The 24,618-nt window shown below is 43.1% G+C and overlaps 1 protein-coding gene across 1 annotated transcript in view; it reads right to left on the bottom strand.

Moving 5' to 3' along the window:
- Positions 1 to 24,618, bottom strand: part of LOC132404990 (interleukin-11 receptor subunit alpha-like) — a 108,534-nt gene that overhangs the window by 52,107 nt on the left and 31,809 nt on the right. Inside the window, exons 2-3 of the mRNA XM_059989649.1 lie at positions 13,978 to 14,071; positions 11,644 to 11,704 (exon numbers count right to left, since the gene is read on the bottom strand). Coding sequence (XP_059845632.1) covers positions 11,644 to 11,704; positions 13,978 to 14,071 — 155 coding nt within the window. The remainder of the gene's footprint in view (positions 1 to 11,643; positions 11,705 to 13,977; positions 14,072 to 24,618) is intronic.

Raw genomic sequence — 24,618 nt, 5'->3', positions numbered from 1 at the left:
CAACAAAGGTCAATGTATATAGAGTGCGTCATCTATTGGGAAAACGCCAGAATTGCGGGGAAAAAACGTTAACAAGGTTTATTAATATAATTTCATCAAGTTCTGCGGGCCGGATTAAAAAGCTTAACGGGCCGCAGTTTGCCCATGCCTGGGATAGTACAAAGTCAGCTTGGTTTCCTTCAGGGAAAATCTTGCCTGATGAATCTACTGGAATTCTTTGTGGCAATTACATTTAGAATAGACAAAGTGGATGCTGTGGAATTTGTATATTTGGACTTTCAGAAGGACTTTGACAAGATGCCACACAAGAGGGTGCTTACCAAGTTAACAGCCAATGGTATTACAGGAAAGTTACCCACATGGTTGATTGGTAGGAGGCAGCAAGCAGGAATAAATGGATTCTTTTCTGGTTGGCTGCCAATGACTAGTGGTGTTCCACAGGGGTCAGGGTTGGGACCACTTATTTTTATGTTGTATATAAATCATTTAGATGATGGGATAGCTTTTTTGCCTTGTTTGCAGATGATACGAAGATTGGTGGAGGGACAGGTGGTGTTGGGGAAACAGGTAGGCTTCAGAAGGAATTAGACAGATTAGGGGAATAGGCAAGAAAGAGGCAAATGAAATACAATTTTGGAAAATGCATGGTCATGCACTTTAGTAGTAGAAATAAATGTGCGGACTATTTTCTAAATGGGAAGAAAATCCAGGAAACTGAGATGCAGAGGGAGTTGGGAGTCCTTGGGTAGAACATCCTGAAGGTTAACTTGCAGGTTGAGTCAGTGGTGAGGAAGGCAAATGCAATGTTAGCATTCATTTCAAGTGGTCTAGAATACAAGAGCAAGGATGTGATGCTGAGGCTTTATAAGGCACTGGGGAGGCCTCACCTTGAGTATTGAGAGCAGTTTTGAGCCCCTTATCTTAGAAAAGATGTGCTGACATTGAAGAGAGTCCAGAGGAGATCACAAGGATGATTCCAGGCATGAAAGAGTTATCATACAAGGAACATTTGATGGCTTTGGGTCTGTACTCACTGATATTCAGAAAGATGAGGGAGGATGTCATTGAAACCTTTCAAATGTTGAAAGGCCTAGACAGAGTAGATGTGGAAAGGATGTTTCCCATGGTGGGAGAGTCTAGGACATGAGCGCATAGCCTCAGGATAAAGGGGTGCCCTTTCAAAACAGAGAAGTGGAGAAATTTCTTTAGCCAAAGGGTGGTGAATTTGTGGAATTTGTTGCCACATGCAGCTGTGGAGGCCAGATCGTTGGGCGTATTTAAGGAAGAGATTGATAGGTTCTTGATTGGACATGGCATCAAAGGTCATGGTGAGAAGGCCGGGAACTGGGAAAAAAAAGGATCAGCCATGATTGAATGGCAGAGCAGACTCAATGGGCCAGATGGCCTAATTCTGCTCCTATGTATTTTGGCTTTATTTTCAGAAGAACTTACAAAGAGGGACTGAATAATCGTGAACCAACTGATGCCTACGAATATTCAATATCACTTTCTTTTATAATACTCTACTTTCACAGGAGGTTAAAGAAATTCAGCATGTCCCCATCAACTCGTACCAATTTTTAATCAATTCACCATCCAAAGCATTCTGTCTGGATGCATGACAGCTTAGGACAGCAACTGCACTGCACATGACCACAAAAAACAGCAGCGAGTTGTGGACGCAGCTCAGCACTTCATAGAAACCAGCCTCCCCTTCTGCGGACTCTGTCAATACTTTTCATACCTCAGTAAAGCCGCCAGCATAATCACAGAGCCCGCCCACACTGGACGTTCTCTCTTCTCCCCTCCCACTGCCAACTGGGCAGAAGATACAAAAGCTTGAAAGCACATTCTACCGGACTAGAGGACAGTTCCTCTCCTGCTGTTATCAGAATCTTGAATGGACATCTAGTACGATAAGAGGGGCTCTTGGCAGCACAATCATTCTCATTATGATTTTGCACTTTATTGTTTACCAACACTGCACTTTTCAATAGCTGTTACACTTTACTCTGCATTGTCGTTTTACCTCATTCTTGCAGCTCAGTGCTCTGGGTAATGGTTTGATCTGTATAAACAGTATGCTAGACGAGCTTCTGATGGTATCTTGGTACATGTGACAAAACACCCATGGCTCATATGCATAAACCCCAAATTTTATTCTTAATGTTTGACATTATTCAGTTAAAATAACAGCAAAATTTTGTGTTGACTGGTGTTCAATCTTGAAACTGATACTTTTTTTTAAAGATACATCTTCCCACAACTTTTCAAAAGAAACCATAGATAGGATTTGGAATAACATACATACTCAATTTGCAAGAACAAAATTGATTCAAATACCCCAATAGAGCCTACATATCTATGCCCGTGCCCAGGATTAGACCACTGGTTTCATAAAAGTAAAGTCAACTTTTATTGTCATTTCAACCATTACTGCTGGTACAGTGCATAGTAAAAATAAGACAACATTTTTCAGGACCATGGTTTACATGACAGTACAAAAAACTAGATTGAACTACGTAATAAAAAAAAACACAGAAAGCTACACGAGACTACAGACCTACACTGGACTGCATAAAGTGCACAAAAACAGTGCAAGCATTACAATAAATAATAAACAGGACAATAGGGCAAGGTGTCAGTCCAGGCTTCGGGTATTGAGGAGCCTGATAGCTTGGGGGAAGAAACTGTTAGATAGTCTGGTCATGAGAGCCCAAATGCTTCGGAGTCTTTTCCCAGATGGCAGGAGGGAGAACAGATTGTATGAGGGGTGCATGGGGTCTTTCATAAAAGATAGCAATCTAGCACGAACTGGGATTTAACTTTCAAGTAGAAGTGAAAGAAAGTTTAAAGTTAAAAGGCTGTCATCACAATCCACACACCTTCACTCCAATCCCCACATTCTTAACAGAGTGCTTTAAGTTCCAATTTGATCATAATTGTCGTATGTCCAAGATCACAGTCCTATAATTCCATTATCTTGACAAGCTTTTTTATGAACCAACTAGAATTTAAATTACTGACTGTACTGAGATGCATTTGAATAGCTTCTTTTGTTAAACATGCCTCTCTATTCATAAGAGTAATTCCAGAGTCACGCATGAATTAAAATAGGAAATAATCTTTTTAATTCCCATCTTCAAAGCGTTATGAGAAGTGCAGCTGCACTCATTCCAAGAGCTGAAAGCAACCCAAGTGAAAGCAAGTTTCAGAAAAGTGAATAAAAACACAAAATGCTGGCAGAACTCAGCAGGCCAGACAGCATCTATGGGAGGAGGTAGTGATGACGTTTCTGGCTGAAACCCTTCATCAGGAGTGAAGTAACATGGGATGGTAGAGAGGGAATAAGAAGTGAGGGGAGGGATGAAGTAGAGAGCTGGGAAGTGATAGGCTGGAGGGAAATAGGCTAGGGGGAAGGTGGAGAATTATGGGAAATAAAAGAAAAAGAAAGGTAGGGCTGGGGGGAGATTATAGTGAGGGGGCAAAAAGAGAGAGAAAGAGAACCAGGCTAAAATAACAGATAGGGATGGGGGTAAGGGGGGCAGGGCTATCAACGGAGGTCTGTGAGTTGGATGTTCATGCCGGCAGGCAGGAGGCTACCTAGGCGGGAGATAAGGTATTGCTCCATCGACCTGCGTGTGGCCTCATCTTGATGGTACAGGAGGCCATGGACAGACATGTCGGAGTGGGAGTGGTCTGTGGAATTGAAGTGTGTGGCCACAGGGAGATCCCGCCACTGCTGGAGGACTGAGCGCTGGTGTTCAGCAAAACGGGCTCCCAGTCTGTGGCGGGTCTCCCCAATGTATAAATGGGCAGATCGGGAGCACCGGACACAGTGTACCCCAGTTGACTCGCAGGTGAAGTGGTGCCTCACCTGAAAAGACTGTCTGGGGCCTGGGATGGTGGTGAGGGAAGAAATGTGGGGGCAGGTGTGGCACTTCTTCCCCCTGGTCCTCACCTATCACCCTGCCAGCCTACAGATCCAACATATAATCCTCCGTAACTTCCGCCACTTCCTACGTGATCCCACCACCAGCCGCTTCTTCCCCTCCCCCCCCACTCTCGGCTTTCCGCAGGGATCGCTCCCTACGTGACTCCCTTGTCCACTCATCCCCTCATCCTTCCCCACCGACCTCCCTCTGGGCACTCATCCCTGCAAACGGAAGAAGTACTACACCTGCCCCCACACTTCTTCCCTCACCACCATCCCAGGCCCCAGACAGTCCTTTCAGGTGAGGCACCACTTCACCTGCGAGTCAACTGGGGTGATATACTGTATCCGGTGCTCCCGATGTGGCCATTTATATATTGGGGAGACCCGCCACAGACTGGGAGTCCGTTTCGCTGAACACCGGCGCTCAGTCCTCCAGCAGTGGCGGGATCTCCCTGTGGCCACACACTTCAATTCCACAGACCATTCCCACTCCGACATGTCTGTCCATGGCCTCCTGTACCGTCAAGATGAGGCCACACGCAGGTCAATGGAGCAATACCTTATCTCCTGCCTAGGTAGCCTCCTACCTGCCTGCATGAACATCCAACTCACAGACCTCCGTTTATACCCCTGTCCCCCCACCTTTCCCCCATCCCTATCTATTATTTTAGTCTGGTTCGCTTTCTCTCTCTTTTTGCCCCCTCAGTATAATCTTCCCCCCAGCCCTACCTTTCTTTCTCTTTTATTTCCCATAATTCTCCACCTTCCCCCTAGCCCATTTCCCTCCAGCCTATCACTTCCCAGCTCTCTGCTTTATCCCTCCCCCCGCCCCCACTTCTTATCCCCTCTCCACCATCCCATGTTACTTCACTCCTGATGAAGGGTTTCGGCCCAAAACGTCGTCACTACCTCCTCCCACAGATGCTGTCTGGCCTGCTGAGTTCTGCCAGCATTTTGTGTTTTTTGTTTTTTTATTTATCTCCAGCATCTGCAGATTCACTCGTGTGCTTCAGAAAAGCGAATTACATTTATATTTTTTCACAACTGCAAGATATTATAATGCTTTACAGCAACAGCTTCTATTCATACGACATTTTCCATGTGGCGAAAAGTGTCTAGGTGCTCTAGGGTGGCAGGGTAACGTGGTGTTTAGTATAAAGCACAGTAACGAGGGTGGCACTGTAGCACAGCGATTAGCAGAATGCTAACACCAATCAGGATTCAATTCCTGCCGTTGCCTTAATTGTACATTCTTCCTGTGAATGCATGAATTTCCTCTGGGTGCACTGGATCCCCCCCCAAAGTCCAAAGACAAAGCGTTATCATAAGTGAGTCGTGGGCATGCTAAGTTAGCTCTGGAAACGTGGCGACACAAACGTGCCCAGCACATACCTTGCAGATATGATTTCATGTAAAGTGACACACTTCACTGTATGTTTCGATGTACACCAGACAGATAGATCTAACCTTACAAGTAGTGTAATGAAATATTTGGACAAAGCCCAAAGAAAGTGGGTTTAGAACGTTACTCAAAAGGTGGTACAACGCTTAGGGGAACAGCCAGAGACGGTTAAAGCCAGCTTTGGGACATTGGGTATATTTAAAGCAAATGTTGATAGATTCCTGATTAGTAAGGGCATCAAAGGTTACAGGGAAAAGGCTGGGGAATGGGTTTGAGAGGGAATATAAATAATCAAAGATGGAATGGTTGAGCAGACTCACTGTGTCAAATGGCCTAATTCAGCTTCTATGTCTTATTGTCTTAAGGAATCTTAATTTAGGAATGCAGAAGCAGTGCAATGAGATCTGGGTCCAGGAAGGAATGCAGTATTTACAATTTGGACTGGAGACAAGAAGGCTTGTATGATTGTATGACTGCTCAATTATATAACAGTAACTGGGAGTCTGTCAAAATGGAAATAAAGATCGCTTTGTACAAAGCCTCCAGCAAAGGCCAGTGCCACTCTGCTTTTCCCACCATTTCTGCTCTGCTAAAACTTTAGTTTACATCTGCCTTTGATTTGCTCTACCACCATTTTACACAATGGCCTGTCTTGTCCCAATTCATTACACCAGCCCAGGGGAACATAGTCTTGCAAGCTCAAGAAAGTAAATGCTGTTAGTAAACAATGTTCCTCAACCACACTGTTGAGTAATAAATCAGCAAGAAAAGGAGAATGAACACTAAGGTTTTGATATTGAATTCCCCCTGTCAGCACTTCACATTTCATCCTTTTCTATTTTCAGGAAGATATAGAAAGAGATTTCACTGCCAGCACTTTACTGCATATCTCTTGTGATCGTCTTTAGAAACAGACTTAGCACAAATCACAAAAGAAAGTGGCTGAAACACTGATTCACACTTCCATCGTCAAATCACTATTTTGTCTTAAGAAAAACACTGACACTCCTTTTGACCTAAATTATTTATCTTCCTCTAAAATCACTGATTATTTTTACTAAGACTTTGCACTCAGCTTAATTCCTTCTTTGAATTTCTTTAACCTGGCCAGCATCCATCTTACAAGACCACAAGACAGAAGCAGAGTTAGCCCACTCAGCCTACACGGCCTGCTCTGCCATTCCACCATTCTGATTTATTGGCCCTCTTAAACCCATTCTCCTGCCTTCCCTTCCATAACCTTTGTCATTCCCACTAATCCAGAATCTATCAACCTCTGTCTGTGGCAATGAACCCCAGAGATTCACCACCCTCCGGCTAAAGAAACTACTTCACCTTTCTGTTCTAAGTCGACATCCCTCTCTTCCTCGGCATGCCGTCTGATTCTAGCCTCCCACAATATCAAAAGTAACTTCTGCACATCCACTCTAGCTAGGCCTTTCAATATTCTATAGGTTTCAATAAGATCCCTCCCTCATTCTTCTAAACTCCAGTGAGTACAAGCTCAGAAAGAATACTCCTTTCATTCCCAGAATCATTCTCGTGAACCTCCTCTGGACCTTCTCCATTGCCAGCACATATTTTCTTATTTTCACATATTTTCATAGAATCAACAAACTTATTCGTTAGGCCAGTGATGTTGTGGGGGTGGAACTGGACTCTCTGATGGTGGTGTCTGAAAAGAGGATGCTGTCCAAGTTGCATGCCATCTTGGACAATGACTCCCATCCATTCCATAATGTACTGGTTAGGCACAGGAGTATATTCAGCCAGAGACTCATTCCACCAAAATGTAACACTGAGCGTCATAGGAAGTCATTCCTACCTGTGGCCATCAAACTTTACAGCTCCTCCCTCAGAGTGTCAGACACCCTGAGCCAATAGGCTGGTCCTGGACTTATTTCCACTTGGCATGATTAACTTATTTTTATTTAATTATTTATGGTTTTATATTGCTATATTTCTTCACTATTCTTGGTTGGTGCGGCTGTAATGAAACCCAATTTCCCTCAGGATCAATAAAGTATGTCTGTCTGTCTTAGAACTGCTCACAATATTCCATGTGCAGTCTGACCAACGACTTATAAAGTCTCAGCATTACTCTCTTACTTTTATATTCTAGTCCTCGACACGAATGCTGACATTACTTTAGCCTTGTTTACCACTGACTCAACCTGCAAGTTAACCTTTAGAGGGTATCCTACATGAGGGTTCCCAAATCCCTTTGCACCTCTGATTTTTGAATTTTATCCCCATTTAGAAAACAGTCTAAGCCTTTATTCCTTCTGCCAAAGTACATGACCAGTACATGACCAGTACCACTATATTCCATCTACCACTTCTTTGCTCACTCTCCCAATCTGTGTCAGTCCTTCTGCTGACTCCCTGCTTCCTCAATACTACCTGTCCCACCCTCCCATCACTGCATCATCTCTCCACAAAGCCTTCAATTCCATCATCAAAATCTTTGACATGTAACGCGAAAAGAAATGGTCCCAACACAGACCCCTGTGGAACACCACTAGTCACCAAAAGCCAAGCAGAATAGGACCCCTTTATCCCCACTCTTTGCCTCCTGCCAGTCAGCCATCTCTATCCATGCAGGGATCTTCCCTGTAATACCACGGGCTCATGCTTGTTAAGTACCCTCATGTGTGGCACCTTGTCACAGGCCTTCTGAAAATCCATGTAGACACCCCCCACTGATTCTCCTTTGTCTAACCTGTTTGATATCTCCTCAAAGAATTCCAACAGATTTGTAAGGCAAGACCTCCCCTTACAGAAACCAAGTTGTCTTTGGCATATTTTATCACGTACCTCCAAGAACCCTGAAATTTCATCATCTTCCCAACCACTGAAGTCAGGTTAACTGGCCTGTAATTTTCTTTCTTCTGCCTCCCTCCCTTCTTAAAGAGTGGAGTGACATTTGCAATTTTCCATCCTTCGAAACCATTCCAGAATCTGGTGATTCTTGAAGGATCATTACTAATGCCTCCACAATCTCTTCAGCTGCCTCTTTCAGAACCCTGGGGTGCAGTCCATCTGATCCAGGTGACTTATCTACCTTCAGACCTTTCAGCTTTCAAGCACCTTCTCCCTCGTAACGACTACACTCACTTCTGCTCCTGACGCTCTCGAATTTCAGGCAGACTGCTAATAATTTCCACAGGGAAGAATGCTGCAAAATACTTGTTCAGTTTCTCTTCCATTTCTTTGTCGCCCATTAATACCTCTCCAGCATGATTTTCCAGCAGTCCGATATCCACTCTCCCCTCTCCTTTACTCTTTATACGCCTGAGAAAAACTTCTGGTATCATCCTTGATATTATTGTCTAGCTTACCTTCATATTTCATCCTTTCTTATAACAGTGTAAAGTATATTGACACAAATGATTACACACCTCCATCATCAATTCACGGTTTCTCTTAAAAACCATTCACGCCTCATTTTGACCTCAATTATTTAACCTTCTCTAAAATCACTGAATAACTTCTCTCAAGTAAGGAATTAGGAATTTCTTTAAAAAAAAAACAAAATGCTGGCAGAACTCAGCAGGCCAGACAGCATCTATGGGAGGAGGTAATAACGACATTTCGGGCTGAAACCCTTCATCAGAAGTGGATGTAGAGGTAAGAAATGGAAGATAAACTGAACAAGTATTTTGCAACATTCTTCCCTGTGGAAATTATTAGCAGTCTGCCTGAAATTCGAGAGTGTCAGGAGCAGAAGTGAGTGTAGTCGTTACGAGGGAGAAGGTGCTTGAACGCTGAAAGGTCTGAAGGTAGATAAGTCACCTGGATCAGATGGACTGCACCCCAGGGTTCTGAAAGAGGCAACTGAAGAGATTGTGGAGGCATTAGTAATGATCCTTCAAGAATCACCAGATTCTGGTATGGTTTCAGAGGGCTGGAAAATTGCAAATGTCACTCCACTCTTTAAGAAGGGAGGGAGGCAGAAGAAAGAAAATTACAGGCCAGTTAACCTGACTTCAGTGGTTGGGAAGATGATGAAATTTCAGGGTTCTTGGAGGTACGTGATAAAAATATGCCAAAGACAACTTGCTTTCTTTAAGGGGAGGTCTTGCCTGACAGATCTGTTGGAATTCTTTGAGGAGATATCAAACAGGTTAGACAAAGGAGAATCAGTGGGGGGTGTCTACATGGATTTTCAGAAGGCCTGTGACAAGGTGCCACACAAGAGGCTACTTAACAAGCATGAGCCCGTGGTATTACAGGGAAGATCCCTGCATGGATAGAGATGGCTGACTGGCAGGAGGCAAAGAGTGGGGATAAAGAATTTCTTTAACCTGGTTTCTACCCGCCTTATGGCAGCATGTCACCACCTGGACCCAAGGTCACAGACAATGCTCTATTCATTCTTCTCGTCAGCCCTCTTCAACATTTGATGCATGTGACTACATTGAATGCTTCAGTCCCAATCTACTGTGCAAATCTCCACATCTTCCTACTTATACAAGTTACACTCTGACATATACCAATGTAGCTAAAGAAACCATGGCCTCTTGTCCTACCCCATCACCATAGCTGCAGCCTATTTGTCTAACTTCACTAACTTAATGCAGACTCAGAGTTAACATCCACACAAAATGCTGGAGGATCTCAGCAAGTCCGAACAAGGATTGGTGGACTCCTTTGTCAAGCATCTCATTCCGTCCACTGCAAAAGGCAGGATCTAACATTGGCTAGCCATTACAATTCCACATGTGAGCCAATGGCCTCCTCTACTGCCACAATGAGGCTAAGCTCAGGCTGGAGGAGAAACACCTCATATTCCTTCAGAGTAGCCTCCAACCTAATGGTATGAATATCGATTTCTTTAGCTTCCAGTAATTAATCCCCCATCCACCGTCTGGTTCTGCATTCTGGTTCCCTTCTCTTTGCCTTACATGCCCATCGCCTCCCTCTAGTGTCCTTCTTTCTTCCCTTTCTTTCATGGTCGGCTGTGCTCTCCTATCAGATTCCTTCTTGTTCAGCCCTTTACCTCTGTCACCCGTCACCTCCCAGGTTCCTACTTCATCCCTCTCACTCTTCCCTACCCGGTCACACTTTATCATCTGCTGGCTTGTACCCCATTCCTCCCCTCACCTTATTCTGGCTTCTGTCCCCTTCCTATCCAAGTTAACTGAAGGCCTGAAGCCTAAGATTGAAGAACTGTCTGTGTGTGTCTGTGTCTGTGTGGAGGGGAGGGAAGAAGGGGGCTTGTTTTGAGCGTCTTGAACGGCCTGTATGTGTCTGCGTGGTGGGGGTGGGAGGGGGAGGGAAGAAAGGGGCTTGTTTTGATCTTGGTTGTTTTGTTACTCTTTTTTTCTCTTGTTGCTGCACGTGTTGTTCTGCTCAGCAGTGTGGGCATGCTGTACCAGTACCGGAATACCTGGCAACACTTGCGGGCATTCTAAGGTTTGAGTTGGTTGTTAGCAAAAACAACACATTTCACTGCATGTTTTAATGTGTATGTGACAAATGAATCTGAATCTTCCTTTCCAGTTCTGATTAAGGGTGTTGGCCTTTCTTTTGCCATTACCAGCCTTGAATCTCCAACATTTTAAACCTGGGTTATGCAATTCCCCCCACAATAAACCTCAGTAGTACAAAACCTGCTCATTGACGACCTACAACAGTTGCCTCATCTTTCGAGTTGAAAATATTTAAATCCTTTGGCAACTTGACAACTTCCTCCAGCCCTGTATACCATCCCAGCCTCCACTTCTCTGCTCCTCTTATTCCATATAGGAACCCCTCTCTGTGCATCACATCCCAGCTTAAGGTGTTTAGTCTCATGTTGTCTGGACGGAGGCTACCCAGACGGAATATGAGGTGTGCTCCTCCAACCTGAGAGTTGCCTCATCGTAGCAGTGGAGGGCGGGAGCCAACATATCGGAATGGGAATGGGGATTGGAATTAAAATGGTTGGCCAGCGGGAGATCCTGCTCGTTGCGAATGGAGTGGAAGTGCTTGGCAAAGCGGTCCTCCTTCTCGTTTCTTCCATTCCCCATTCTGAATTATCCTCCCCGCACCACCCCCCCCCCCCAGTCTCTCACAGCATGCCAGCTCCAAAAGCTTTCTGCAACTTTTATAGGCGTGATATAAACAGAACACATGGTTTAGTTTCGCTAATCTCAGCCAAAAGATTACAGTATGTGATATTTCTCTTCATTCCCAGCCAACCGAGGAGACGCTGCAAAGGTGCAAAAAAAAAATCACACAAACCATAACTTGGATATATAAAAAAAGATAAACCACTGTTCAAACACATTCATGGTTAATAAGAAGAACTTAAGAGTACCTGTCATTTGCAGCATTGCAGATCAAGTTAATATCTGTTCCTATTCTTCCATAGGATACTTCTAAGAGAGAACAAAAAAAAATAATTCCAGATGTTTATTCCCCCACAGTCCTTCAAGCCAGGACATTCCAGGGAACCCCCAACAAACCCATTCAACCCAAACCTAATCGTGGGACAATTTATAATGACCCATTAACCTGCCCGGTTCAGCTTGGGACTGGGGGAGGAAACCGCAGGACCCAGAGAAAACACACGCATTACACAGGGAGGGAGGGCGTACAAACACCTTACACAGGACACTGGGATTGAACTCTGAACACCGATGCCACGAGCTGTAATAGCGTTGCGCTAACCACTACATTACCATGGTGCCCTATATTACAACACTACCGGTTTTGCCATTACCAGAGCAAATCCATGAATTACAATTAACAGGTGCACATCAAGTTACACTGTAGAAACCCGTCCTAATACAAGAATGAACTACCAAACATCACAAAATTAATGTGATGTGGCATATAAATTATCTTCTAATAAGCAGATTGATTACTTTGATTTTTGTGAAGACTGTCGATGAAATAACATTCTAAAAGGCCAAAGTAACTAAAACACACACACACACAAAATGCTGAAGGAATCAGTGAGTGAGGAAGGGAATGGTGAGTCAACTTTTCAGGTCAAGATCTTCATCAGGTCTACGAAGGAAGGGGAAAGACATCAGAATAAGAAGGTGGGTGGGGGGAGGAGGAGTACAAGCTGGCAGGTGATAGGTGAAGCTAGGGAGGGGGAAGGGGTATGAAGTGAGAAGCTGAGGTGCCAGGTGGAAAAGGTAAAGGAGCAACATCTCATATTCTGGGTGGGTGGCCTCCAACCTGTTGGCAAGAACATCAATTTCTCTAACTTCCGGTAATTTTCTCCCACACCCGTCCTCTTCTCCCATCCCCCACTCTGGCTCCTGTCTTAACTCGTCTCTTCTCCCTTGTCTTTGGAGCTCCTATTCTCCCATGGTCCACTCTCCTATCAGATTCATTCTTTATAGCCCTTTACCTCCCAGCTTCTCACTTCATCCTCCTCCCCATCCATCAGGCTTCCCATTCGAGCTTGCACACCTTCCCCTCCCCACCTTCCTATTCCGGCTTCTTCCCCCTTCCTGTCCAGTACTGATGAAGGGTCTCAACCCAAACTGTCAACTGTCTATTCCTCTCCATAGACGCTGCCTGACCTGCTGAGTTCCTCCAGCATTTTGTGTGTGTTACATCTGGTAGGACTGATCTCATATTTTAATTGGCCAGTCAATTTTTTTTAATCAAATGCTAATGTTTATTTATTAGAAAAAAATATGACACAGGTTTAACTATGTGCATTTACAAACATTAGTAGACCTCTCTCAAGAACTACTTTTAAAGCAATAAACATGACCATAGATACGAATTCTTAACCCATCCCCTTGAAGAATATGTTCTACAAAATTCGCAGGATTTCAAAGGAGGTTAAATCACTCAGCAATCAATGGGCATTTTCTCAGGATTTGTAATCCTCTTTCTTAACCCACCCCAAACCGCTTCTCAGCCAATGAGGTACTTCAGAAACATAACCGTTGGGTATTTCTTTCATCTATTTCTGTTCCAAGTCCATTCAATCACATTTTGAACAAAATCATCTCACTTTGATAATTTAATTGCTTCCCTTCTCATCATAGCTTCAGGCTGCAAATGTTTAGAAGGTGGAATGCAAAACTCCCCATCAATTCTCCAGAGCTATGCCATAATAACAACATATAGAGCACTTCCTATACAAAGAACTTAGTTCAAAGTGCTTTACAATGGGATAAAATGCAAACCAAAAAAAAAAGACAAAATGATATTAGTTAAAAGCAAGGTTAAATAAATAGGTTTTGTGGCGCATCGGGCAGCATTTTTGACATTTCCTTTGCATTTGTCTGGTTTTTTCCAACAACGCCAAATTGGTAGCTCGACACTCAACACAGCAAGGATGGAATGCCTGAAAGGGTGCAAAGGGCCGGCTGCTTTCAAACCCAAGACCATTCACCTCAAAGTTCAGTGCTGATGCCACTACACCACCGACCAAATAGATCTCGATCTTGTGCTTAAAAGTGTCAACTGAATCTGTATCTCTTATAGTTTTAGGTATTGAGTTCCACAAAAGAGCTGACCTGCCAAGTTTCTTTTGAAGAAGATTGTTTAAATTTTAAAAACTGGCAGAAGAAGACCTGGGAGCTCAAATAGGATTATAAGACACAATTTTTTTTTAAATAAATGACTGGCTGATCGAAAGCAAACATCAGTACTTTTCAAAGAAAGGCATCAAGCTTACCATTCCCTCTGAGAACATGTGTGTCAGCTCGAATTAAGAAAGAGATGGTGGCCAAAACAAGTACACTGTAAATGCAGGAGGCAGAACCAATCATCTGGAATAAGAACAAAATAATAAGTTCTTAAGTTCAAAGTGTTATCCAAACAGTTTTTAAATACTAGATAAAACTAAAACCTAATTATTTTAACAAGTCCTCCAATACAAATCCTAAATAGTAGATACAAATCTTAAATATAAGAAATTTGTAGTATTTCATAAATTTAGCAGATAAATGTTTGGATATTTTTCCAAAGTATTGACCTTTTCTCCTTACTATCAGAAATTGGCAGAGAAGCACCAGCGCACTTAAAGCATTAATCAGGGTATAACAAAGAACTCACATTTTGCACAGCCTTGTTAAGACTCCAAATGTCAGTGAAAAATACCAAATACTGAAAAATTACTGAACAGTTAATTATTTCCAGACTTCATTACATTGGCTCTCCTTAGAGGAGGGGAAAAATATTTCCTGTTTATCTTCACAACACTGGGTGAATGTGCACACAGTCTTTTCTCCACCACCGCCTCCTCCCCCCCACCCCCCAGGGCTTGGAAATCAAGAACTAAACAGCATAAGCTAACGGTGAGAGGGCAGAGTTATTTTTCACTCTAAGTGGACAGTCTGTAGAATGAGCTCTTGGAGGAAGTGGTTAAAGTAGATAAATTAACATTTAAAAAGGTACTTGACAGGTACATGGATAGGTCAGGTTTAGAGCAGGGGTTCCCAACCTTTTTGATGTCATGGACCAATACCATTAAGCAAGGGATCCGCGGACCCTGGTTTAGAGGGATAAGTGCTAGCCATACACAAGTGGGTTGGGCTAAAATGGGAGGACATACTGGAACGCTCATCTGCTGAGCCTAGATGGATGGAACTGAAGAATCCGAAAGAAACAGGATGACCATATTAATGGGACAGTAAGTGGGATCTGGAGGAACTAATTTGTAAAGAAATAACTAACAGTTACAAGAAATAAGACTGAGATAGTGGGTGATTCTTACTTTCCACATTTTGACTGGGATTGTGTAAGGGGATCGAATAGGATTAGGTTTGTCAAATGTATTCATGAGAGTTTCCTTAAGCAATAAATATGCAGAGGTATGAACTGGATGAGTTTGGTACTGGATCTTCTCTTAAGGAATGAGACAGAGTAGGCAACACAAGTCTATATAGGGGAATGCTTTGGTTTTAGTAATTGTACTTTCATTATGGGTGGCAAGGTGGTGATATATGGCTCTACCAAAGGATGTGTAAGGCACTCCTTTCCTCTGTTAGTCCACAGGTCACACTTGCGCAAGGTGCAGCACCTTCTTAGCACCACCCCCCCCACCCCCACACTGATCAAGTCACATGAAGCCATGGGAGCAGGTGGTGGATGGACGTATGAGCAGCTGGTGCATATCACAAGCCCTGGTTATGTGACCACTGACGTCAGGCAATCTCTGAAGTGTATTGATAATGGCTGGGGTTAACCGTCTTGTAAAGACACTGCCCAGAAGAAGACAATGGCAAACTACTTCTGTAGAAAAAAATCACCAAGAACAATCACGGTCAGGAGATCAGCATCACCTACATCACACAGAACAGCACATAATGATGATAAAGAATTCCATTAGTTTCAAGATAATTATGGAGAAGGATAGGCCTGGTTGAAATTGAGATTGCAAACTGGAGCAAGGACAACTTTGACGGCATCAGAAAGGACTGAGCACGTGTGGATTTGGATGTTATATGGATGTTATTTGGATTCTCCCTACCTTCTGTCCAAGACCTCTTTCAGAGTCGATGCCTCCAGAAGACACGGTACATCATTAAAGACCTCTCACACCCTCTCCATGAACTGTTTGTTCTTCTGCCATCAGGTAAACATTACAGCAGCATCAAAATTAAAACCACAAGGCTACTAAACAGCTTCCACCCACAGGCAGTCAGACTGCCAAATAGCTGTTCGACCCGACTCTGCTTTGGACACTTTTAACTTGCACTGGACACTTATAACTTGTTTTTAACTGACTTGTGGCTGTTGTGTTTTACTATTTACTGTTATGTTTATTATTTAGTGTTGTGTTTGTTATGTTATGATTGCACTGCTCCTGGGAAACAGTGTCTCATTCTGCCCTGCAGAGCTGATGTACGGTTAGAATGACAATAACGTTTTTGAATCTTGAATCAAAGAGATGCATGGTAAGTGGGAGGCTTTCAAAAGTGAAATATTGAGAGTACAGAATCTGTGTGCTGCTGCTTGAATAAATACACAAGGGTAACAGGTTTAGAGAACCTTGATTATTGAGGGATACTGAGGCCCTGGCAAAGAAAAAAAGAGGCACATACCACTCTGGGTAATTGAGATCAAATGGAGTGTTTAAATATAAGAAATGCAAGAAAACACTTGGGAGAAATTAGGAGGGCTAAGTCGATGAGGTTACTCTGCCAGACGTGGTGAAAGGGAACACCAGGGTTTGCATTGCTATATTCAGAGCTGAAGGATAGCAAGGGAGAAAATTGGTCCTCCTGAAGATCAGCACATGGTCATCTACACATGGAGCTGAGAGAGATGGAATCTTTTGCAACTGTTTTACTCAGGAGGCAGGCACAGAGGCTATAATACAAAGGCAAAAGAGTAGTGAGGTCATGGAGCATACCCAGATTACAGAAGAGGTGCTGGCTATGTACAGAAAAATCCCCGAGGGCCAGATAAGTTGCTCCTTCCCAGACTTTGTGGGGCACAAGTTTTAAAATTGCCTTGGCCCAGCCAGAAATATTTAAAATGCCCTTAGCCACGTGTGAACTGCTGGAGGAATGAAGGGTAGCTTCATTGTTAAGTACCTAGGCTTCATTAGGGATAGTTAAACATGATTTTAAATGAAGTAGGGCATGCTGAACCCATCTTATTGGTTTTCAAGGAAGTTACCAAGCAAGGACCCTTATGGGAGACTGGTCCAGAAGATAACGTCATTTTGGCATTCAGGATGAAGTAGTCAGTGGGATCCAACATTGACTTAGCAGGAGAAGCCAGAGAGTGGTAGTGGTTGGTTATGTTTCTGATCGGAGGCTATGGGTCCATTGGTTGTTATCATCGTCATTAATGATTTAGATGATAAAGTCATAAACTTGTTCAGCAAATCGGAGGATGACACCGAGATTGGGGGTGTAGTGGGCAGCGAGAAAGGCTATCAAAGCTTGCAGCATGATCTTGACCAGCTGGGAAAATGGGCTGAAAAATGGCAAATGGAATGTAATGCAGACAAGTATGAGGTGTTTGCACTTTGGAAGGGCAAATCAGGATAAATTTACACAGTAGGCTCTGACATGGTGTGGTAGAATAGAGGGATATTGGAATATAGATCCATAGTTCACTGAAAGTGGCATCACAGATAGATGGGGTCATAAAGATCTTGGCACATTGGCTTTCAAAACTCAAGACACTGAGTAGAGGAGAAAGAATGTTGTTGAAGTTGCACAAGATGCTAGTGAGGCCAAATTCGGAGTATGGTGTACATTTTGGTCACCTACCTACAGGAAACATGCACAGAAAGTTGAAAGAGTGCAGAGAAAATTTGCACGAAAATTGCTGGGGCTTGAGTGTACGTACGTATGTATGTAAATGTATATACACATACACACATATACACACACATTCAATGTGATATATACATAGCAGTCGTAAGTAAAAATTAATTTCATGACATATGCAAGTGATGATAAACCTGATTCTGATATGGGTCTTTAGTGTGGACTGAGAGTGGGAAGGGGGCAGGGAGAGGGGAATCATGGTTGGGAAAAGGGAAGGGAGAGGGGAGGGAGCAGGAAGCATCAGAGAGACATTCTGTAATGATCAATATACCAATTGTGTGGAATCAGCTGACCTTGCCTGGTGTCTCGGAGCTAAGTGTATCTGAGCCCACACCACCACCAGTACCCTGCCACTCTGTGAAGGACCAGGGTGAGCATAAAACTAGGAGAGCAGGTAAAGGTGGGGAAAAAAAAGGGGTTTTATTTACCCAAAATGTTTACAAACTCAACAGAACTGTTCTAGAGTCCAAACTTGAATCAGCTAAACAAAACAGAACTTGGTTACAACAACATAGTAAATACTCCTCAACCCAAGAGACACCACTCATCTCCTGACTGTGGGTTTGTATTCGATGCTGGCCAGTCCACAGTAAATTGCAGGGGAGAGAAAACATTCCCCTCCTTAAAAAGATACGGCATAAATGAACACAAAATGCTGGTGGAACACAGCAGACCAGGCAGCATCTATAGGAAGCGCTGTTGACGTTTCAGGCCAAGACCCTTGGTCAGGACTAATCGAAAGGAAAGATAGTAAGAGATTTGAAAGTAGAGGGGGGAGGGGGAAATGCGAAATGATAGAAGTAGACCGGAGGGGGTGGGATGAAGCTAAGAGCTGGAAAGGTGATTGGCGAAAATGATACAGAGCAGGAGAAGGGAAAGGATATGGAAGCTTCATCCCACCCCCTCTGGTCTACTCCTATCCTCTACTTTCAAATCTCTTACTATCTTTCCTTTCAGTTAGTCCTGACCAAGGGTCTTGGCCTGAAACGTCGACAGCGCTTCTCCCTATAGATGCTGCCTGGCCTGCTGCGTTCCACCAGCATTTTGTGTGTGCTGTTGCTTGAATTTCCAGCATCTGCAGATTTCCTCGTGTTTGCGGCACAAATGAAGCAGCTCCAGAGAACATCCCTCTGGCTGTAGCAGAATGGCACAATCCAATTATCCAGCCCCATCTTAGGCCGGTGTGATGCAACAGCTCAGTCGTTTGCCAGATTATCAGGAGGATGGCCGGCTACAGGACACTTTAATATGCCCGGTTGATGGTAAGGCTGGTAATTGCAGCCGCCACACACCCCCTGTCCCACCCCTCCTACAGTACTCCATCCTCTCTATTCCTAACAAAATTATACGGCTGAATGCATGCTCAGGTTGGGCAAGACTGGTACTGTAGATCACAGGTTTGAGATGAACAGTGAAACAGTTAAGGGGAAATTGCTCAACAGCAAAACAGCCTATCATACTATTCACCAAAACCAAAACCCCAGTTGTTTTAAATTACAGTGAAGAATCAAAATAAGCACGTGGACTTTGCTCAGCGGTGCTCTATTTCACTAGAAAGCTATGGAAACAGACAAATGAATCTGATTACTTTGGATTAATGTCAAAGTCTACCAGTGCGTGACTGACACATAAATTGTCTAAATAATTGCAGGGAAATGTGAACAAAATGTGCCAGTGTCAACAACCTCCAGTTGTACTCATGTAAATCCAAAAACTTAATAGGTATCATTTCTTTTTAGAGATACAGTAAAGCTACAGGCCCTTCCGGCTCAACAAGTCCATGCCACCCAATCACACCCATGTGGACAATTAACCTACTGAGCCATATGCCTGGAGACCCAATAGCACTCCCCACTGGACTCAAGAATCGAAGCTACAACATGGTGAACACTTGAAATGAGTTCAGGACCCAAAAAGAGTCCAGCTGTTGGTATGGGGAGGCAAATCCTCTTCCTTCAAGCATCAAATAAGGGTTTTTCCATGTAAAATATTTATTTATGCATAAGTTCAAAGCTCAAAGTTATTACAAATTGCATATTATGTCACCATATACTGCCTTGAGATTTATTTTCTTGCAGGCATTCACAGTAAATACAAAGAAACACAATAGAATCAATGAAAAATGACACACTAAGACTGACAAACAACAAATGTGCAAAAGACAAATTGCAAATTAAATAAATAACTGAAAACATGAGTATTAGGTTCCTTCAAAGTGAGCCTGCAGGATGTAGAATCAGTTCAGAGTTGAGGTGAGTGAAGTTATTTATCCACGCTAGACTAAATGATACTTACAACCTTCATTTAATAAACCCAAATCCTCAGGTAATGCCAATTATACGTGTATTTGTCTTTTGATTGCCAGAAGGATGAGGTGTCCAATTAAATTAAGCATGCAACACCCTATTACTGTAACAGCACTTTGGCTGTGACCTCAGAGGAAACTCATTTTCAAATCAGGCTGAAGAAGACTGAGAACTGGTGAAACAGTAAAGAATGTCTCCTTAGTCAACTCAGTACAATATGTGGAGTGCTGGCAAAATACATTATGTGATCTTAAGACTGATCCCACTTTATACTGACCTTAAGGAGCATTGACAGAAGTACTGACAGTATTAAGTATTGACAGAAGAAACCGATCCAGTTTCTTCACCAAAAATATCAAAGTTCAAAATAAATTTATCATCAAAGTACATGCACGTCACCATATACAGCCCTGATTCAATTCCTTGCAGGCATACTCAATAAATCCATAACAGAGCAATAACCATATTATAATCAATAAAAGACCACACCAAGTTGGGTGTTCAGCTAGTGTGCAAAACACAACAAACTGCAAATACAAGAAGAAAATGATGGGATGGATAAGCAAACAAGTAACATATAACATATAACAATCACAGCACGGAAACAGGCCATCTTGGCCCTCCTAGTCCGTGCCGAACTCTTAATCTCACCTAGTCCCACCTACCCGCACTCAGCCCATAACCCTCCACTCCTTTCCTGTCCATATACCTATCCAATTTTACCTTAAATGACACAACTGAACTGGCCTCTACTACTTCTACAGGAAGCTCATTCCACACAGCTATCACTCTCTGAGTAAAGAAATACCCCCTCGTGTTTCCCTTAAACTTCTGCCCCCTAACTCTCAAATCATGTCCTCTCGTTTGAATCTCCCCTACTCTCAATGGAAACAGCCTATTCACGTCAACTCTCTATCCCTCTCAAAATTTTAAATACCTCGATCAAATCCCCCCTCAACCTTCTACGCTCCAATGAATAGAGACCTAACTTGTTCAACCTTTCTCTGTAACTTAAGTGCTGAAACCCAGGTAACATCCTAGTAAATCATCTCTGCACTCTCTCTAATTTATTGATATCTTTCCTATAATTCGGTGACCAGAACTGCACACAATATTCTAAATTTGGCCTTACCAATGCCTTGTACAATTTTAACATTGCATTCCAACTTATGTACTCAATGCTTTGATTTATAAAGGCCAGCGTTCCAAAAGCCTTCTTCACCACCCTATCTACATGAGACTCCACCTTCAGGGAACTATGCACTGTTATTCCTAGATCTCTCTGTTCCTCTGCATTCCTCAATGTCCTACCATTTACCCTGTATGTTCTATTTGGATTATTCCTGCCAAAATGTAGAACTTCACACTTCTCAGCATTAAATTCCATCTGCCAACGTTCAGCCCATTCTTCTAACCGGCATAAATCTCCCTGCAAGCTTTGAAAACCCACCTCATTATCCTCAACACCTCCTACCTTAGTATCATCGGCATACTTACTAATCCAATTTACCACCCCATCATCCAGATCATTTATGTATATTACAAACAACATTGGGCCCAAAACAGATCCCTGAGGCACCCCGCTAGTCACCAGCCTCCATCCCGATAAACAATTATCCACCACTACTCTCTGGCATCTCCCATCTAGTCACTGTTGAATCCATTTTATTACTCCAGCATTAATAACTAACAACTAAACCTTCTTAACTAACCTTCCATGTGGAACCTTGTCAAAGGCTTTGCTGAAGTCCATATAGACTACATCCACTGCCTTACCCTCGTCAACATTCCTCGTAACTTCTTCAAAAAATTCAATAAGGTTTGTCAAACATGAGCTTCCACGCACAAATCCATGCTGGCTACTCTAATCAGATCCTGTCTATCCAGATAATTATTAATACTATCTCTAAGAATACTTTCCATTAATTTACCCACCACTGATGTCAAACTGACAGGTCTATAATTGCTAGGCTTACTTCTAGAACCCTTTTTAAACAATGGAACCACATGAGCAATACGCCAATCCTCCGGCACAATCCCCGTTTCTAATGACATCTTAAAAGATCTCCGTCAGAGCTCCTGCTATTTCTACACAAACTTCCCTCAAGGTCCTGGGGAATATCCTGTCAGGACCCGGAGATTTATCCACTTTTAAATTTCTTAAAAGTGCCAGTACTTCCACCTCTTTAATTGTCATAGGTTCCTTAGCTTCCTTACTTGTTTCCCACACCTTACAGAATTCAATATCCTTCTCCTTAGTGAATACCGAAGAGTAGAAATCATTCAAAATCTCTCCCATCTCCCTCGGCTCCACATTTAGCTGACCACTCTGATTCTCTAAGGGGCCAATTTTATCCCTCACTATCCTCTTGCTTTTAATATAACTGTAGAAACCTTTTGGATTTACTTTCACCTTATTTGCCAAACCAACCTCGTATCTTCTTTTAGCTTTTCTAATCTCTTTCTTAAGATTCCTTTTACATTCTTTATATTCCTCGAGCAATTCCTTTACTCCATGCTGCCTATATCTATTGTAGACATCCCTCTTTTTCCGAACCAAATTTCTAATATCCGTTGAAAACCATGGTGCTTTCAAACCTTTAACCTTTCCTTTCAACCTAACAGGAACATAAAGATTCTGTACCCTCATAATTTCACCCTTAAATGACCTCCATTTCTCTATTACATCCTTCCCATAAAACAACTTGACCCAATCCACTCTCTCTAAATCCCTTCGCATCTCCTCAAAGTTAGCCTTTCTCCAATCAAAAATCTCAACTCTAGGTCCTGTCCTTCTCCATAATTATATTGAAGCTGATGCTATTGTGATCACTGGACCCGAGGTGCTCCCCAACACATACATCTGTCAGCTGATCTATCGCATTCCCTAACAGGAGATCCAACACTGCCCCATCTCTAGTCAGTACTTCTATGTATTGTTGCAAATAACTATCCTGCACACATTTCACAAACTCTAAACCATCCAGCCCTTTTACAGAATGAGCTTCCCAGTCAACGTGTGGGAAAATTAAAATCTCCCACAATCACCACCTTGTGTTTACTACAAATATCTGCTATCTCCTTACACATTTGCTCTTCCAACTCACGCTCCCCATTAGGTGGCCTATAATACACTCCTATCAGTGTTACTACACCTTCCCATTCCTCAATTCCACCCAAATAGCCTCCCTAGAGGAGCTCTCTAATCTATCCTTCCAAAGCACTGCCATAAGATTTTCTCGGACAAGCAATGCAACACCTCCTCCTCTATCACACCTGAAGCAACTAAATCCAGGAATATTTAGTTGCCAATCACACCCTTCCTGCAACCATGTTTTACTAATAGCTACAACATCATAATTCCAGGTATCAATCCACGCTTTAAGCTCATCCACCTTTCTTACAATGCTCCTAGCATTAAAATAGATACATTTAAGATACTCTCCACCCCCTCCTCTCTTTTCATCCCTAACAATGCATTCAAATTTATTATCCTTTCCTTTCTTCTCCCCTACATCTTCGGGCTGAGCGCATCCCTTCTCCATCACCTGCCTTTCCTCCCTCACACACTGTCTATTTACTTGCTCTGCTGGTGAACTAACCTCCCCTCCCATAGTTTCCTCAAATTGATTCCCGCCCCCACCCCCCATCTTACCAGTTTAAAGTCTGCCCTGTAGCCCTAGCAAACCTCCCCGCTAGGATATTGGTCCCCCCAGGATTCAAGTGCAACCCGTCCTTCTTGAACAGGTCACACCTGCCCCAGAAGAGGTCCCAATGATCCAGAAACTTGAATCCCTGCCCCCTGCTCCAATCCCACATCCACGCATTCATCCTCCACCTAATTCTATTCCTACTCTCACTGTCGCGTGGCACAGGCAGTAATCCCGAGATTACTACCTTTGCGGTCCTTCTTCTTAACTGCCTTCCTAACTCCCTATACTCTCGTTTCAGGACCTCTTCCCCTTTCCTACCTATGTCATTGGTACCTACATGTACCACGACCTCTGGCTCCTCACCCTCCCACTTCAGGATCCCACTTCACCCTCCTACTTCAAGTAGTAAATATCAAGAGCATGAGATGAAGAGTCCTTGGAAGTTGAGTCTGTGGGTTGTGGGAACATTTCAAGAGAAGCTGAGTGAAGTTATCCACTTTGGTTCAAGAGTCTGATGGTTGAGGGGTAATAACTGTTACTGGACCTGGTGGTGAGGGTCCTGAGGGTCCTGTCCCACCTTCTGCCAGATCTGACTTGGCCGCTCTAACCTTTGCCAAAACCACAAAGAGGTTGAGGGCTATGTCACGCCAAGAATAGTTCTACTCTTTCTTCCACATGCTGTCCACATTCCCTCTGTTCTCAACTGAGTAAAACAGAACGAACTAATGGTCTATCTGAGAGGAAATGTCAAATTGAGATTAAACTGCTCTAGTTAACCCCCTTCAATGCACTATACTTGAACACTTCAAACCACTTTTATAATGCTGTTTACATTTAAGGTACATACTGGTATTTATATAGTAATGCACACCTTATTATATTTACACTTTAACTTACCTTAATATAATCCTTTATAATTGTTGAATGTCATTTTTTGTTGCATGTCACAGCAATCAACGCACCACAGCAAATTCCTAACTCAATATATGTAAGTGTATCCGCTGAATAAAGTTGAGCCTTGATCCTATTAGCATCATCTCTCAGTGCCTTCCCGGAATCTGGCTCAGAC

Source organism: Hypanus sabinus, chromosome 14 (genome assembly GCF_030144855.1).
Source record: "Hypanus sabinus isolate sHypSab1 chromosome 14, sHypSab1.hap1, whole genome shotgun sequence".
NCBI lineage: Eukaryota > Metazoa > Chordata > Chondrichthyes > Myliobatiformes > Dasyatidae > Hypanus > Hypanus sabinus.
Note: the sequence above shows the minus strand (reverse complement) of the source record. Positions and strands in the feature narration are given on the sequence as shown.